The sequence below is a fragment of the Phocoena sinus genome, chromosome 3 (assembly GCF_008692025.1).
Source record: "Phocoena sinus isolate mPhoSin1 chromosome 3, mPhoSin1.pri, whole genome shotgun sequence".
Classification (NCBI taxonomy): domain Eukaryota; kingdom Metazoa; phylum Chordata; class Mammalia; order Artiodactyla; family Phocoenidae; genus Phocoena; species Phocoena sinus.
The window spans coordinates 92966114-92984348 of NC_045765.1; the positions used below are offsets into that span (position 1 = coordinate 92966114).

The following is an 18235-nucleotide window of genomic DNA, read 5'->3' on the forward strand; positions in this document are numbered from 1 at the left end:
TACTTTTTAATATTCTTTTCCAAATAAATTAAGGTGGTAGACTTGGAAAAGTAAAAGGTCCAACATTCCGAATATCAGGAGTACAAGTGAATGCCAAGCTAGTCATCTCCCATGAAGAAGAATTAATACCGTTGCACAAATCCATTCCTTCAGACCCAGAAGAAAGAAAGCAGTGAGTTGTTTACTTTTACCATTGTAAAATATTTGTTGTTATTCAATAATTTGGATATGAATGTATGTTAAAAATGTTTTTTATGCCATTGGCCAATTTGAATAAAATGTTTTTAAAAATAAAATAAAGCATAGTATTTAGAAGTTGTAATGACTCATATATGGTTTTCAAAATTAATTTTTAATAAGGCAATTATAACTTGACAGTGGCTGTTAACTTTAATGATAGGTATATCATCCCATGCCACACGAAGGCAGCTCATTTTGATATAGACTGGGGCAAAGAAGATGATTCCAATTTGTTAATTGGTATCTACGAATATGGATATGGAAGCTGGGAAATGATTAAAATGGATCCTGACCTCAGTCTGACACACAAGGTACTTAAATATTTCTTGATTCTGTTGACCACTGATGTTAAATTGAATTTTTTGCTTTCAAATTATGTTAGAAATAAGCTCAACTGGGAGTCAAGAAACCATGGCTCTAGTTAGCTGTGTGACCTTGGCTTCTTTGGAATATGGTTTTCATGAAGGGATTGAATTTAAATGATCTCTAGATTCTGCTTTACCTCTGAAATTACATTTTTGTTATTAAGGCATAGGTATATTTTTCTTCATAGTATCAGGTTAAAAGTAAACCTGTCATTCAGTTATTATGTTATTCAAAAGCAAAAAAGGATTGTTTTTTATGTGTGTGTGTTTATATATTTTTTTTAAATAACAAATAGTGTTTAGGAGTTTTGTTGATTTGATGCCACCACACTAGTTATTATAATCATTTCTTTGCCTAGAATGGAAAACATTGGAAGCATTGCCCTATGCTTATCATTTATCTTTTTATATTCTACTTCTTCATGGACAAGTGGGAACGTTCAGATATTTGTCATTTGCTACTGTGAAACAAAATTAGTTTATGTTTTCATTGTAAGAGTTTCCTCACAGTACATGCTTTGGGTCATCTTCTACATGAACGATACTTTTTTTTTTAATTAATTTTTTATTTTTGGCTGTGTTGGGTGTTCGTTGCTGCGCGCGGGTCTTCTCTAGTTGCGGCGAGAGGGGGCTACTCTTCATTGTGGTGCGCGGGTTTCTCATTGTGGTGGTTTCTCTTGTTGCGGAGCACGGGTTCTAGGCACATAGGCTTCAGTAGTTGTGGTACGCAGGCTCAATAGTTGCAGTGCACGAGCTTAGTTGCTCCGCAGCATGTGGGATCTTCCTGGACCAGGGATCAAAACCTATGTCCCCTGCACTGGCAGGCGGATTTTTAACCACTGCGCTACCCTGGAAGTCCTGATAGATGATACTTTATATTCTAGGAATTTTTGTATACGTTATACTTAAAATATACTGTTGAGAAGGAAGGAAATCTAAGAATACTATGATGTTTAATAACACTGAATGCCAATACACCATTATATATTTGAAAGAAATTTCTAACCTCATACTGTGTAGTCTCATTTTGAATAGAGGGATATTTTTCTCATGTATTTAGAATTCATTCCCAGATAAATTGAATCTTTGTGGCATAGCTATAAAAAATGTATTTTGCATTTTAAGCTGTTTATTCCTACAGATTTTGAGTTGTAACTTGTTAGTGAATTATACATAGTTTTTAAATGAGTAACCCTTTTTTAAACAATGATTATTATTTCTCGTTTATTAAAGACAAGATGAAAAAATTAATTGCTTTTCAGATTCTTCCAGATGATCCTGATAAAAAACCACAAGCAAAACAGTTACAGACACGTGCGGACTACCTCATCAAATTACTTAGTAAAGATCTTGCAAGAAAAGAAGCTCAGAGGCTTTCTGGTGCAGTAAGTTAACATATGCTTAAGAGCAGTTTACTTTTGAATAAGATAAATCTAGTTTTCTGATCACCCTAGACACCCGTGGTTAGCATGGGCTCATCAGTATGTTTATCTGTAATTTAGCTATATTGAATATGGTAATATTTTGCCTTAAATGATCTCAGCATTCATGTTAAAACTCTAGTGAGTCCTATCTTTCAGAATGGGATCTGTTTTTTCCTAGTATTTAGAAAGAGAGTGGGAGCAACTTTTGGAGTGGAGTGGAGTGCTTTTTGAGAGGACAGGCTTCCATTATTGTTTCATTTGGAGACATTGGGCAGCTTAAGCAATAGCATTAAAGATCACCAAGCTTATTTATGAGGGCATTTCACAAAAGAAGGAAAAAGACACTAAAACAGAGGTGATTAGAAACTAAAGCAACCCTTGAAAGTTTACCTGTGACCACAGTGTCAATAACTACCTGTGTACTATTAAAAATCATTTCTGGGCTTCCCTGGTGGCGCAGTGGTTGAGAGTCCGCCTGCCGATGCAGGGGACAGAGGTTCGTGCCCCCGTCCGGGAAGATCCCACATGCCGCAGAGTGGCTAGGCCCGTGAGCCATGGCCGCTGAGCCCGTGTGTCCAGAGCCTGTGCTCCGCAACGGGAGAGGCCACAACAGTGAGAGGCCCGCGTACCGCGAAACAAACAAACAAAAAATTTCTAAGGCTATCTCTGGTGACATTGGATTTAGTTGAAGATAATAATAATTTAGGAAGGTGAACAACCCTCCTATTTCTTTCTTTTTTTTTAAGAAATAATTACAATTGGTTAGCATTTATTCACATTAATTTGTACTTGATTCATTAAGTTATATCACTTTTGTTGATAATAACTTTCTAAGATTGGTGTAGCTTAGTGCCAGCAGATTAAGGATTGGGTTGGAGTGTGTGTTCTTTAGCTTTATAGATGTGGTATTTAAGATTTTTTTTTTAATGGAATCTGTGGGGTTGGTTAGAATAAAAATAATTATTTTTAGGGAGGTTCAAAAAGGAGGAAAGTAAGAGCTAAGAAGAATAAAGCAATGAAGTCTATAAAAATGAAAGAGGAAATAAAGAGCGATTCTTCTCCCCTGCCCTCAGAAAAGTCTGATGAAGATGATGATAAGGTAAGAATGTGTTTTAGAAAAGCAACCTGTTATATAGAAAGGGAACATGGCATATTTTTAGTATGCTTTACATTTGAAGTTTGAAGTAAGACTTGAAATTTTACTTTTAGATACTGAAGTTCTTTTTTATAGTTTGCTATGTAGTCTCATTTACAGAACAGAATTTCTACCCATCCAATAGAATATTATATTTCACTACAGGGATAGAGCAAAGGTCCTTCCTTTTCAAACATTTGCCATTTGAAGACATTCTGTCTCCTTTAATTTTGTTATGAATTTTGAATGGGATTGGCTTACCTTAATTTTTATAGGAAGGTAATTATTGCATGTATCATTACTAATGGGATTCTGAGTTACTTCTCTCAGAATCTACATACATGCAATCCGTAGTCATGCAAAGAAAAGAAATTAGTCTTTGTCAAGATTTGGTTAGTAATACATTGGCCATACTTGCACTTTTCAGGATGAGATCACTTCTGTGAAACATCCAAATAAAAAAGTTAAAACAGAAAGAGACAGTGAAGAAAAACCTGAGCCAGATGTTTGTATAAAGAAGGAACCAGAAGAAAAGAGGGAAGCGAAAGAAAAGGAAAATAAAAGAGAACTTAAAAGGGAGATAAAAGAAAAAGAGGATAAGAAAGATATAAAGGAAAAAGATTTTAAAGAGAAAAGAGAAAACAAAGTAAAAGAAGCTATACAGAAAGAAAAAGACATAAAGGAAGAAAAGGTATGCAAATCATAATATAAAATTTAGAAAGTGACACAACAGCGTATTTACAGTTTAGGAGAATAAATTGTCTGTCAGCCCAATTAGTCTCAATAACTGAGTTCTTTAAAAATGCATATGGGTATCTAGTAGAGGAGAAGAACAGGTTTGAATCCTTTTTTAGATGCCTTACCTAATAAATAATGTTACAGAATAGCTTTATTTTTGGTTTCCCCAAATAAAATGGGGGAAAGATCAAATAGATAAGAATGTTAAATGTGAGTAAACTTTATAGAATAAAATGGGACCATAATTCTTCTGGAAGTGTTAATCATTTTTGCCTTTGTTGTTGTGTTTTTTTTTTTCATCAGTTGAGTGAATCCAAGTCTGATAGCAAGGAAAGATCTAAGAAATCTTCAGTGTCGGATGCTCCAGTTCATATCACTGCAAGTGGTGAACCAGTTCCCATATCTGAAGAATCTGAAGAGCTAGATCAGAAGACATTCAGCATAGTAAGTAGTAAAGTTTCTGGTTACTAGGAATAATTCATATAACATTTTATTTAATTTATATTCATCTTTTAAAACTTTAACTTTAGAAATGTGTTTGAATTTGATAGCATTGCAGTTCAAGCTGACAAAAGCAATAGATTTAAATTTTGAAAGGTATCCTAAATTTAGAATCAACCCAGAAAAACTTCTTCATAAATTAAAGATTTTAAGAAGAGGTATTTAGGGAATAAACTTTTTTTCCTCCAACTTTAGAATTTTAAACTTTTCAATTCCTGAGCCTATTATCCATATAACAGTGGATATATCTACAGTGAAGGACCCTTCTTTTCTAATCTTTTACAGACCAGTGTTTTTAGAAAATAAAATAATGAAATTAGGAAGAAAAGAATATAAAATAAAAGCCCTGGTGTTGTATTACTAGATTCAGTAGGTATAAATTTGCACTGTCAAACTGATATAAAGGTTTCTAAAATTTCTGTACCTATCCTGCTTTGGACTAACATAGGTTCATAGACCACACTTTGAGGAACACTGGTCTAAAATATTACTCGTTTTACATGCTACCATGCTTTTATATTCATCAGAGTCAGGGAGAATCTGTCTTGGCCTTTCTCCAAAGGGTTTATTTGCTGTATATATTCAGGAACGCAAATAATCTTATGGGTGTAATCTTAAGTCAGTTTTATCACTGATACTAATCAAATCCTATACTTGAAAGATGGAAATGTTCACCTTCTAAAATTATATTTGTGTTTGACCTACTACGTCCTTTTAGATCCCCAGCTCATCTTCATGTCCCATTTTCTCCTATTGTGTACTCTGACTAGATGATATTAAGACTGAGAACGCATTTATTCATTTCCTACTGATTCCATTACATGCCCTAATATAGTTCCAGATATGCTCTTTAAATAACATAGTTCCTGCCACAATTTTCTTGTCCTCCTCACTTTTGGCTGTTTACATCCCTCTAATCTCTGAGAATATTGGGGACATTCCCAAGTAAGCTGTTGCAGCTCCTGTCTTCCATCTTACTTACTTACTTGAATGAACGTATATCTTATCTCTTGACTTTCATTTTTATCTTTTCTCCAGGTTCACATGTTGTGATTCCTTAGCAACTTTTAAGGCTAACCTTTCTATTTATGGCCTAGATCTTAATCTAGCCTCTCTATCCATTTTCTATTGTTTTTGTTTTTGTTTTTTACCCCCTCTGTATTGGGTGGGAATGGGTGATGGTATGCTTTTGCTTTTCTGAGGTGAAAACACTGAACTTTTCTGAACTGCTTCCCCTACACTATGTGCTCCATTCTGAACTGCTTCCCCTGCACTATGTGCTCCATTAAGTGAAATTGCACCTCTTGCCTCTTCTTTGCCCACATTTCCTCCTTAGCCATCTGACTTGCTCATATAACCGATGAAATGGAAAGTTTTCTTTTGTGCCCAGTGCATGAATTTCTTCTTCATTAACCTTCATAAATGATTTAAAATCTCTTGTATTATGGAAAGGAATAATGGAATAGTTTTAAACATGGACTCCAGATTTTCTGAGCTTGTATGATTAAGATTTTCTTGGGGGCTTCCCTGGTGGCATAGTGGTTGAGATTCCGCCTGCCAATGAAGGGGACGCGGGTTCGTGCCCCGGCCTGGGAGGATCCCACATGCCGCGGAGCGGCTGGGCCCGTGGGCCATGGCCGCTGAGCCTGCATGTCCGGAGCCTGTGCTCCGCAGCTGGAGAGGCCACGGCAGTGAGAGGCCTGCGTACGACAAAAAAAAAAAAAAAATTCTTGGTATATACATTTTATTGTATTCGGGAATAGCTCTGATTATTAAGAAATTCACTGGTCTTTTCTCAGTCTTCATTTTCCTTGACATCTTTGCCTCATTTAGCATCTCTTGATTTTCTTGTGTCTTATTGATCTGTCTTCCTAGATAGCAGTATAATTTAGCAGTCAAGAAAGTGAGGTCAAAACTGGGTTTCACAGACGTCATTTCATTCTAAGCTTCAATTTCTTTTTCTATAAAATAGAGTGAATGGTATTGCAAAGGTCTATTGTCAGAATCAAATTTAAAGCAACGAACACACAGCCTCTGGTACCTAATAAGTGCTTTATAAACATTAGTTATCATTGCTCCAGTTCCCATCTTCAGGCCTTGACCTTAGCATAGATTTTAGTCATCAATTCCTCTCTTTTTCCTCCACTCACATTCAATGAGTAAATCATATTGGCTCTAACACACTGGCTCAAGCCACAGCCATCTCTTTCCTAGATTATTTCAATAGCTTCATAGCTGTTCTCACTGCTTTCACCCTTCCCATCTCACCCTATACCCTTTTCATACCCTGGTTTGTACTCCACACAGCAGCCCAGACTGACAATAACTGTTACAGGGATAATAAAGTCACCCCTTGTTACTTTTCTGTTTAAAACCCTTGAATGGCTTTCCCTCTCGTTCAGGATAAAAGATTCATAACAATAGTCTAAAAGATACAGCATATGGTTTACTCCCATCATCTCCTGCTGTTTGCCTGACTCACTTGGTTCCAGCGACACTGGAATTCATACTGTTCCCTTGAATATGTCAGACAAGTTATAGGACATTTTTACTTGCTCTTCCCTCTGCTTGAAATGGCTTACTCCTTCATTTTCTTTAGATACCTGCTCAAGCATCACCCTTCTCTGAAAGCTTAAGTAAGGTAGAAAGCTCCCTGTTCTTTCTTGCTTATTTATTTTTTTATCATGGTTGTCACCATCTTAAACACTATGTCTTGTTTACTTATTGGCTTTATTCTCCTACTAGACTACAGGTTCCATAAAAGCAGGGTCTCCGTTTTATTTACCACTCTGTTTTCTGGGTCTAGAACAACGCCTAGAATATAGTATGTATTCAGCCTACATATGTTGAATAAATAATTTTCTAGCAGAATATAAACTAGAAAAGTGAACAAGAAACAGAAAATGTAGAGAACAAATATGAGTAACACTAAAAATTAGAAAGGAAATTAAAAATTTCCCTTTTTTAAAGAAGACATTAGGCTTGGCTGAGTTCTAATTTTAACTAAAGAATAAATGATTCCAGTGTTAAATTATTCCTGACAAAAGATGGAAAGTTTCCCAACTGATTTGGAGAAATAGGTCAATAAAACAGAGTAAAGTACTCATAAACAAATTTGCACATATAATATAGACACTTAATTGATAATAAGAAAGGCCCTTCACAGCAGTGATGTAAATAAATGGTGGCATTGGGTCAACTAAATATATTGTCTGTAGTTGATCCATCCTTACATTCCCCAAACTAACACAACTTGCTACTCATGGATATAATTACTATAAAGTTGTTTTTGCATTTGTATACAATAAAATTTATCTGCAGTTTGCTTTTTTAGTAATATTTTAATTCTGGTTTTGGTATAAGGTTAAAAGTTTTTATTACACAAATTGGACTTTACTGAATGGTACAGTTTGGGTGTGTTGTCCTTTTACTAGCATGCTAGTGCTCTGTAGGCCAAGGAAGAGGTTGGTTTCCATCAACTACCCCCACGTCCCTGACTGCCCAAATACGATAGAAGCAAAATTCATCATTAGCTACTTTGGCCCCAAGAATAGACAGTTTATACTTTTAGCTATATTGATGTTAATAGCTTTGCCAATATATTATATAAAGATTATTATTTATGTATTTATATATAAAAACAGCTTTGCCAATATATAAAGATCTTTTTTTACATTTTATTCTATATTATAGTCAATACATAATATTGTTATACTCTGAAATATTTTATCTTTTAACATTAAGTCTGTTGAGAATGGTGTAAAAAGTGTAAAAAGTAACCATTTTTATAAAAAGTAAGTAAAATCCAAGGCTTTTACTTAGGCAAAGACTGATTTTAAATGATAATGGAAAGCCTTGCTTTCTGAATAAAGTCTGAAGGAGAAATGCTTGATGTTTAAGAGCTGTGAGGTGAGATTTAATGCTCGTTTTAGCATTAGACAATGCTATATTTACTCAGGTAAGTAAGTATGATTGAAAGAAGTAGATCTTTGTTGAATTCATGGTTTTAATACATGTATTTGTGTTCTTATTTTCCTGTTTTAAAGTGTAAAGAAAGAATGAGGCCTGTCAAAGCAGCTTTGAAGCAACTTGATAGGCCCGAGAAAGGCCTTTCAGAAAGAGAACAACTGGAACATACTAGACAGTGCTTAATAAAAATTGGAGACCATATCACGGAATGTCTGAAAGAGTATACAAATCCTGAACAAATCAAGCAGTGGAGAAAGTAAGTGATGTATTTTTCAGGAAGTGTTAAATTTGTAATTTTGTAACCATCTATTTGTCTCTTGTATTTCCATTTTTTTTTCTACTACTGAAGTTTAGGTAACAAAAAGTTTAAAAAGGTAACCTGAGGATGATTGCTTTCACTTTTTCCTTTAACGTTAAAGCTTTTTATAAATAAGTGATTACTTGTGCATCATGATAAACCACAGGTAGCATCTCTGCCTTTAAATAAATAGTGAAAGGCATTTCATTAAAATTCAAATTGCATTTTATTTTTAAAAATCTCCACAATTTACCAAATTATTCTCAGTAATATCTTCAGAGGTTGGTGTACCAATTTGTTACATAAATTTAGCAATTCATCTTCTAAGTATGACTAAAGCCTTGTAAAACTCAATGTCCTCAAGCAATGTAAAATGCAGACTTCTGTTTTCCTCTTCATCTTAGAAGTGGCAGCAATTTGATTGATTTTAAAATTACAGTTGGTTTTAAAATTATAAATCTGAACTGCTATAATATGATACTAATCACTTAATGATTACCAAATCCAGGACACTGTTAAGCCAGACTACTAGACAGGATAGGAGAAAAATAAAATGAGCATAAACCAGTCATTGACATCTGTTTATCAGCCTTCTGATTTCTTTGCTACATGTAGTGCAGCTACACATCAAAACAAAAAATTTAATGACACATTTCTGGGGGAAGCATGATGATTACACAAGAGTTAAAAAAAAAATTTCTATCCTTGTCCCTTTTCTTCTTAAATTCAACCAGGACCCCCATTTTAGAAAGAGGAGATAGAAGTTGATCGTGATCACTAGGCTTTTGAAAACAAGTGAAACTGAGCTCATGTCTAAAGAAACTGAAACCATTCACAGACATGAAGAAGAGCCTAAAGTCATGTGCCTATAATGACATGGAATGATCACTGGAGTTGGCATCACAAGACATGCATGCTTAGTTCCATCCTGGCTAATTTTTGGCTTTGTGACCTTAAACAGTTACCAATATCTATGAGTCCCCCAGTATTATCATCTGTAAAATGATAAGGCACTGCATATTTTTCAGTTATTGAAGGATAATAAGATATATTATGCAGAATGAGAGGCAATAATTCTCAAGTACTATTCATAGTGTCTAGTTGAATCTTTTATTTGTGGTTGGAATATATATACACCGGAGCTTAATGCTTTCCTTAAATACCATAAAATAGAATTACTCCATCCTTCTCAAGCTCTTAACTCATACAGGGACCCCTAAACCACAGGACATGGACATGAATACAGTAGAGTTTAATTATATATACTAGGATTAAATGAGAAGATAGCAGAATTCCTCTATCTTTTTATATTCAAGATCCAAAGTTAAATAAATGTTCTCTGTCAGTGGCTCCCAGACATATTCTTGATTGTTGCTTGTCTGTGATAAAATTAGGGAAAAAGGAAATGCAGTGAGTTATTTTTAAAGCTAAATTTAGTTAATTTAAAGGATTATATTAAAGTTATTTTCTACTTTTTAGTGTAAAGGAGCTTATTTTCTCTCTGACAAAACTTGTGTACTACATACCAGTTTTTAAACCTTAATATAATTAGAGTTTAGATTTTTGAGGTTGTGAAGAAGGCAGAATATCTATTTTACCTGCTTTCTAGATTAGAAATAAGCAGCATCTCATTGAAATTACACGTCAACTAATACAACTGGATGTTATTTCAGGTTTAGGTTGTTATTAGGAAATGGGGGAGGGGGGTAAAAAACCTTTAAAAGAAGAGAGACCAAATAGCCAGGAGACATTTTTCTTTGGTTTTTTTTTTTTTTTTTGTGGTACGCGGGCCTCTCCCGTTGTGGAGCACAGGCTCCGGACGCGCAGGCTCAGCAGCCATGGCTCACGGGCCCAGCCACTCCGCGGCATGTGGCATCTTCCCGGACCAGGGCACGAACCCGTGTCCCCTGCATCGGCAGGCAGACTCTCAACCACTGCACCACCAGGGCAGCCCTCTCCCAAGGTTTTATTCCTCTTTTTACCCAGCTGGGCAAATTAGCTTTTGTTTTTCTCCCAGTCTACCTTGATTTCATATTCCTTGGTACTTATTCCTGCTGCCACTGTCTCTGGTTATACCAGATTCCTTTAAATGGGAAAGGAGAACAGAAAGACCCCAATTGAAAAATATTTCAAAAGCAAATTAGTTTTTGCTCTGGTCTGAGTGCTGTCTTTAGAGAAAGATTGGGGAAAAATGTAGAAGCAAGGGAGAGTCCCTTGTGTTAAGGTTGAACTTCTGACCACCCTGCTCTACTCCACTCCAACCCACAGAACACAGCTACAATTACTGATTCTACAAAAGGAAGGAAGATCAAGACCTTACCTGTAATTTTAAAGATAGGGACTTCACCCATAATTATACGGCAGTTGACGTTAAGCAAATTTTTACAGTAACCATAATTATCTGCTTTATTTCTTGCTTATATAGATGTTTATATATAAATATTTTGGCCAAATAGTTGGTGAAGAAATGCAACACTAGTTTTTATTTAAAAATCACTTACAATCAAGTGATAACCATAATAATGTATATTTGTGTTTCGTTTGTATATCAAAGTACTTTCATATGCGTCATTCTAATTGATCCTTTTAAAAATGCTGTATTTAGGAAATCTTAATAGTTAATACTTCCATTTTTACAGAAGAAAAAAATGGACTCAGGTGAACAGCTTTGTAGGGCTGGGACTGGGGTAATGGCCAAGGAGGCACATAGGGCATGAACTTTAACAGCAAGGTGCTCACTCTTACGCTAGTTGCAGGTCTGGAGTTTTGCCCAAGATCACACAATTCAGCAGGTGATATAATTAGGACCAGAATCTAATTTCAACTAGGTTTTTTCTAGGGAAAAAAGTATTCTTAAAAAGAAATTTAATTACTAACAAAAACACAGTTTATTAATTCCTAACCTCTTTACTCTTTTGAGTTAACTGTAGAATGTAGATAGTCTAGAGATAGTCTATAAATTCATTTAAAGGCGATGAATTTTCTCAGCTGCTGTGGATTTCACTTCACTCAGGTATCATTTAATTAATTTTCTCTAAGTTTGCTTATAAATTTTACTTCAAGGTTAATGTCATACCTATAGTGAAAGTTTTAATATCATCTGGGGACCACTGCCCTAACACAGTATTCTTAACAATTTAAAGACATACTGATTTTTTTAGCCTTTTGTTGTAGTAACAAAATGAAAACCAGATTACACTCATTTATCTTTAATAAATAACTCAAGTATTTTATAAATTAATAGAACCCCATGAACATTAGTCATAATTTTAACTTCATTTATTTTTAAACAGGACCAAATTTGCATTTTACTTTATTGTTATTAAAATATAGTTGACTTACACTATTAATTTCAGGTGTATAACCTAGTGATTTGTAAATATACAGAGTTGTATTTATTGACTATATTCCCTGTGCTGTACGTTACATCACTGTGACTTATTTATTTTCTTACTGGTAGTTTGTACCTCTTAATCCCCTTTACCTATTTTGCCCATGCACCTATGTACCTTCCCTCTGGCAAGCACTAGTTTGTTCTCTGTATCCTTGAGTCTGTTTCTGTTTGTTACGTGTTCATTCGTTTTGTTCTTTTAGATTCCACCTATAAGTGAAATATATAGTATTTGTCTTTGTCTGGCACATTTCATTTAGCATAATACCCTCTGGATCCATCCATGTTGTTGCAAATGGCGAGATTTTATTCTTTTTTATGGCAGTGTAATATTTGTGTGTGTGTGTGTGAAAGAAAGAGAGAGAAAGCGAGAGAGAGAGAGAGATCCACTTCTTTATCCATTCATCTATGGTTGGACACTTAGGTTGCTTCCATGTCTTGGCTATTGTAAAAATAATGCTACAGTGAACATGGGGGTGCATATATCTTTCCGAATTAGTGTTTTTATTTCCTTCAGAAAAGTACGGAGGAGTGGAATTGCTGGATCATATGGTAGCTCTATTTTTAATTTTTTGAGGAACCTCCATGCTGTTTTCCATAGTGGCTGCACCAATTTACATTTCCAGCAGCAGTGCATGAGGGCTCCATGTCCTCCACATCCTGGTCAACACTTGTTTTTCCTTTTTTATGATAGCCGTTCTGACAGGTGTGAAGTGATATATCTCATTTTGGTTCTGATTTGCATTTCCCTGATGTTGAGTATCTTTTCATGTGCCTGTCAGCCATTTGTATGTCTTCTTTAGAAAAATACCTACTCAGGTCCTCTGCCCATTTTTAATCAGCGTTTTGATACTTTAATTTTTAAATAAGCTATTCTAATTTAATGTCAAACAATGGATAATAATAGGATTTGGCTAATTAAGTTAGATGTAAATTACAAGGATTTTACTATATTTAGGAATGATTTAATTTTCCCAACTGCTATCTGATAAACTTTTATCAAATTTGTTGAAAGAATTATTTTTCATGACTCAGTATTAGCTATTTCTTCATTCTTTCATTTCACTGATAATTGATTACCGAGAGTAGTATAATCTAAAGAGTGTTTCAAAAGAAAAAAACTAAATATTGACTCCAGTTAATGATATGCATGCTGAAGTATTTAGGGGGGAGATATACTAATACCTATTTTTCTTTGAAATGTATCAAACAAAAACTAGAGGGATTGACAGAGGGATGGACATAATGGAATCATATGTGATAAAGCAAGCACAGTAAAATGCTAATAAGAATCGAGGTATTAGGTATATGGTTGATCATTGTAAAGTTCTTTTGTCTTTGATGTATGAAAATTTTCATGATGTTGAAAATTAAGAAACAAAATAGTCTGTGCATATGTATTGTGAAAATGTCCCATTAGTTTAAAATAGCCTACTAATATTAGTCTTTATAACCTGATAAGCCTGTTAATATGCCATAATTTATTTAAATAACCCAATTTTACAGGCTATATGAAGTATCACTATAGAAGCAAATTTTGAGAGTATTACACACATATATGCACATGAAATATAAGGGTTTGGGTGACTGCTCTTTAAACTGCAGTACAATTTTATAGTCTAGTTTTTGTAAAATTATACAAAATATTGATGAGGAATAGGTATCATCATATACACAGTTAAGCAAAGAACTGTCACAAACTAAATTAATTATAAATGGTAATTTATAATTAATAAAACAAAAAGGAGAGAAAACACTTGAGAAAGCCACAACTGTCTTAACAACACTGGTAAGAATTCTTTTAGAAAATCACCAGATATCCATCTCTGTATGCACATATGCTGGGATAATTTTGCAATTATTGTATGACTCACAGGTTTCTGATTTCCAAAATTTACTAATGCTTAGGAGTTTACTAGCAAGCAGCTCTTCACACATATCAATGTCCAAAATCAAAAGGCTGGGAATTACTCATCTTAGTGGAAAGAGAATTAGGAGCCAGAGCCCTGCCTTCTAGCCTTACCTAGCTATATGAATTTAGGCAAGTCACTTAGCCTCATTACCCCATTTGTTCATTTATTTGAAAAATTGTCTGCTACATTGACTGTGCCTACCTAAAGGCTGGTTATTTGTGGAATTAAGTAATAGAAAAGAGCTTTGAAAATATAAAAACTGTATAAAGTACCTAGCCAGACACAGGTTAGGTACTTTACACAGTTATCTCATTCAAGCCTTTGTAACAATGTATGTTTTGTAGTCATAGGCAATTGATGCTTGGTATTTGAGAGAAATATGTCTCAGCTGTTTAGAAATCCCCAAATTGGGACTTCCTTCGTGGTCCAGTGGTAAAGAATCCGCCTTACAATGCCGGGGTTGCAGGTTCGATCCCTAGTCAGGGAACTAAGATCCCATATGCTGTGGGGCAACTAAGCCCGCACAACTACTGAGCTCGCGCACCTCAACTAGACAGCCTGCATGCCGCAAACTACAGAGCCCACGCGCTCTGGAACCCGCGCACCGCAAATACAGCGCCCATGCATCCTGGAGCCTGCACACCACAACTAGAGAAGAGAAAACCCACACGCCGCAATGAAAGATCCCACATGCCACAACTAAGACCTGACGCAACCATAAATAAACAAATAAATCTTAAAAAAAAAATCCCCCAATTAAGTGCTTCTGTATAACTTTATTTCCCCCATAAAAAAGAATGAGAATAGTTATTTTCTAGCTAAGAATTTTTGCTTCCTTAGGCCTTCTTTCTTCCATTAGTATCCTGAGAGATGGCTTTCTTTTGGGAAGTTATTATTCACACACACAGAGTTTTATTATTTTTAAAAAATCACTTAAAATAGATTGCTTGGGGCTCCTCTGGTGGCGCAGTGGTTGAGAGTCTGCCTGCCGATGCAGGGGACACCAGTTCGTGCCCTGGTCTGGGAAGATCCCACATGCCGCAGAGCAGCTGGGCCCGTGAGCCATGGCTGCTGAGCCTACGCGTCCGGAGCCTGTGCTCCGCAACGGGAGAGGCCACAGCGGTGAGAGGCCCGTGTATCGCAAAAAAAAAAAAAAAAAATCTATTGCTTGACTCAGCAAAGATGTTGATATTGGGTAGTCCACTAAACCTCCATCATTGGCTAATTAGTAATTTCTTTCCTCTGTTTATATAAGCAAGATTCAAAATCTTTAACATACCTACTGTAAAGCTAGTGGTTCAAGAAAAAATTGTAAATATATGAAGCTGTTACTTTTTCAGTGATGGCAGATAGACTTCAACTCAAGTGTCGCTGATTATTAGTGCCTCTGAGGAAGCTGTGTTGAGAAGGATTCAGAGACTGCATCTGAATTTATCATGAAGGAGTACCATGATCAATTACTGACCCCAGCCTTGGGATGGGAAGAGAGACCTAAAGATACAATACTGTCCTTGGTTTATAGTGTCTGATCATGTTACTCTCATGATGATTACATCACAATTATAAAATGACAGTTGCTTTTTAATGCATTATTCAGAACCTTTCATTCACAGGCTTAATCCATATTTTCTGATGGTATCTTTACTCAAACTATTAACATAGTTTATCCCTTTTGTATCTAATCTGAACCACAGTATGAGTCCCTTCCTGATTTGTAAGTAAGTTTACTTCCCTTTGGTTTCAAATTAGGATTGATTACTACTTTTCAAATCCAAAGATTGTAAAATGAAGGAATTTGAAAGAGAAGTAAAAGTTAACAATGTCCAGTTTTATTTGGAATCTTATCCATATATGAAGTTTAAAAAAAAATGCTAGAAATAATCTCCTGAGACCTTGTTCCATAGAGGGCTAAGATGTGTGTATTTCTGTGTAGAGGGAAGGGATTTCATTAAAAAGCGAAATATTTTTCCACCAGACTAACTTGCCTTTTCTTCTTCTAGAAACCTGTGGATTTTTGTATCTAAGTTTACTGAGTTTGATGCAAGAAAATTACATAAATTATATAAGCATGCTATTAAAAAACGGCAGGAATCTCAGGTAAATGAATGCATCATTTTTTCTTTATGTTATTGAAACATTTTTCCTTACAGAAGAATTCAGTTAATAAATGTAGAAGGAATAAAGGAAATAGAAAATCTCACAATAAAATTTGTTGCAGGTAAGATCCTCCAAGGGAAGCTAAAATGAGTGGGCAAGAAAACAAGATATTGGCATAGTCTAAAAGTATCTCCTCCAAGATGTTTATTGATTACAAAGAGAAAAATAATAGCTCTGTAGAGGAGGAACCTGCCTCACACCACCTTAAACAAGCAATCAAAGTTAATGTCACCAGTAATAAGACATACTGACATCATGAACCCCCTGCACTGTGTACTGAAAAAGGTACATCACTTCTGTGGAATTCCTGGCAAAAAAGTATCACTTCAATCCAATCATGAGAAAATATCAGATAAACCCCAATTGAGAAATACTCTATAAAATAGCTATCTAGTATTCTTCAAAAGTGTCAAGGTCATGGAAGACAAGAAAAACCTAAAGAGCCGTCCCAGTTTGGAGGAAACTAAGAAGACATGAAAACTGAGTGTAATGGAGTACCAGATTGGATTCTGGAGGAAAAGGATCTCAGTGGAAAAATACGAAATCTGAATAAAGTCTGTAGTTCAGTTAATAGTATTGTACCAGTATTAATTATTTAGTTTTGATCATTATACCATGGTTATATAAGATATTAACAGTAGGAGAATCTGGTAAAAAGCATATGGGGACCCTCAGTACTATTTTTGCATCTTTTCTGTAAGTCTAAAATTATTTCAAAGTCAAACTTTTTAAAAAAGTCATGGGACAAATAGTTTATACTTTTAAAAAATATCTGCAAATATTACATTTATACATTCTAATATCTTAAGTGAGAACTTCTTTTAGCATAAGGGTTTTCTGTATCCTGTTTTTTATAAGGGTGTTTGAAGCCACTTAAAAGATTCTTACCTATGTGCATTTATTTTAGCAAAATAATGACCAGAACAGCAACTTGAATACTCAAGTGATTAGAAATCCAGGTAAGTAAGTCTTGCTAATTGTTTTGGAAAGTAACTTTTAAAATTGGGGGGTTTTTTTGGCGGGGGGTGTTTTAGATGTTATATACCCATGTTATTATATTGTATCTAGTATCTTAATCCTTTTTAGCTTATTATTAACTTTCCCATAAATCAACCTATTACCAGTTTCTAGAAAATTATAGAATAATTGTTGAAATGAACATATTTTTAAAAAAACATTGTTTGGAATAATATATTCTTTCTGTGTAAGAGTCACAAAAGTATAGTCTGAGAAGGAAAAGGGCCTTATACTTTTAGGTTGTGATTGTTCACATTTCAGATTAAAGTAACCTATTTGTAAGCCTTAGTGTGGCTTTTGTAAAGCCATTTCTAAATGCTGTAACTGCCTGTATTTGAGAACTGGTTTTGTTAGTTGGAGTTGAAAAGTTCTTATAATCTAGCAGTGAAGTTACTTTTGTTTGCCATGTATTTTTTTAAGTCATTAACAAAAGTTGGACACTTCTATCTAACAGATGTGGAAAGATTAAAAGAGAATACAAATCATGATGATAGCAGCAGGGACAGTTACTCATCTGATAGGCACTTATCTCAATATCATGATCATCATAAAGACCGACATCAGGGAGATTCTTATAAAAAGAGTGACTCTAGGAAAAGACCCTATTCTTCTTTTAGTAATGGTAAAGATCATCGTGATTGGGATCACTACAAGCAAGACAGCAGGTAAACTTGACAGTTTTAAAATTTTGCTTATTGATGTCTTCTTTATTTTATTTGTTGTATTTGACTTTATCAGCCAATTCAGTCTTCGGGTAATCTTATAGGTAATCAATAAGTCTTACGTAAGGTAAATGTTTTGTTTGTAAATAAGAAAAACTGAAATATAGTTCTTTTGGTTAAGAGCTGAATTTCTCTATAAAAATGGATTTTTAATTATAAATTTAAGATCAAAGTATACAATAAGAAAAAGTTTAGTGTAGGGAGTTCTGTAAGTCATGGGATTCATTATTGCTGGTTTTGGAGAATATTGGCTCAAATACTCTTCAAAATGTAGTAAGTAAGGTAAAATAAAAGATTGATGGACTGTGGCTGAAGTGAGGTGGTGGTGAATTCTACATTCTATTCCATTAAAAAAAACTAATATT

At 34.7% G+C, this 18235-nt stretch overlaps 1 protein-coding gene across 4 annotated transcripts in view; it reads left to right on the plus strand.

The window, feature by feature from the left end:
- The window catches only part of CHD1 (chromodomain helicase DNA binding protein 1), an 81968-nt gene that overhangs the window by 54381 nt on the left and 9352 nt on the right, over positions 1 to 18235 (plus strand). Inside the window, exons 27-36 of one of the 4 annotated variants that reach the window (XR_004349057.1) lie at positions 34 to 172; positions 401 to 551; positions 1868 to 1990; positions 3000 to 3128; positions 4206 to 4346; positions 8450 to 8628; positions 15975 to 16071; positions 16193 to 16416; positions 17039 to 17090; positions 17603 to 17691. Coding sequence is in view for 3 of the 4 variants with exons in the window: in XM_032625628.1 (XP_032481519.1) it covers positions 34 to 172; positions 401 to 551; positions 1868 to 1990; positions 3000 to 3128; positions 3592 to 3855; positions 4206 to 4346; positions 8450 to 8628; positions 15975 to 16071; positions 17039 to 17090; positions 17603 to 17813 (1486 nt within the window). In the remaining variant the exon portion in view is untranslated. Of the gene's footprint in view, positions 1 to 33; positions 173 to 400; positions 552 to 1867; positions 1991 to 2999; positions 3129 to 3591; positions 3856 to 4205; positions 4347 to 8449; positions 8629 to 15974; positions 16072 to 16192; positions 16417 to 17038; positions 17091 to 17602; positions 17814 to 18235 lie in introns of those variants that run through there. The other 3 variants (XM_032625628.1, XM_032625629.1, XM_032625630.1) reach the window with 3 other exon arrangements.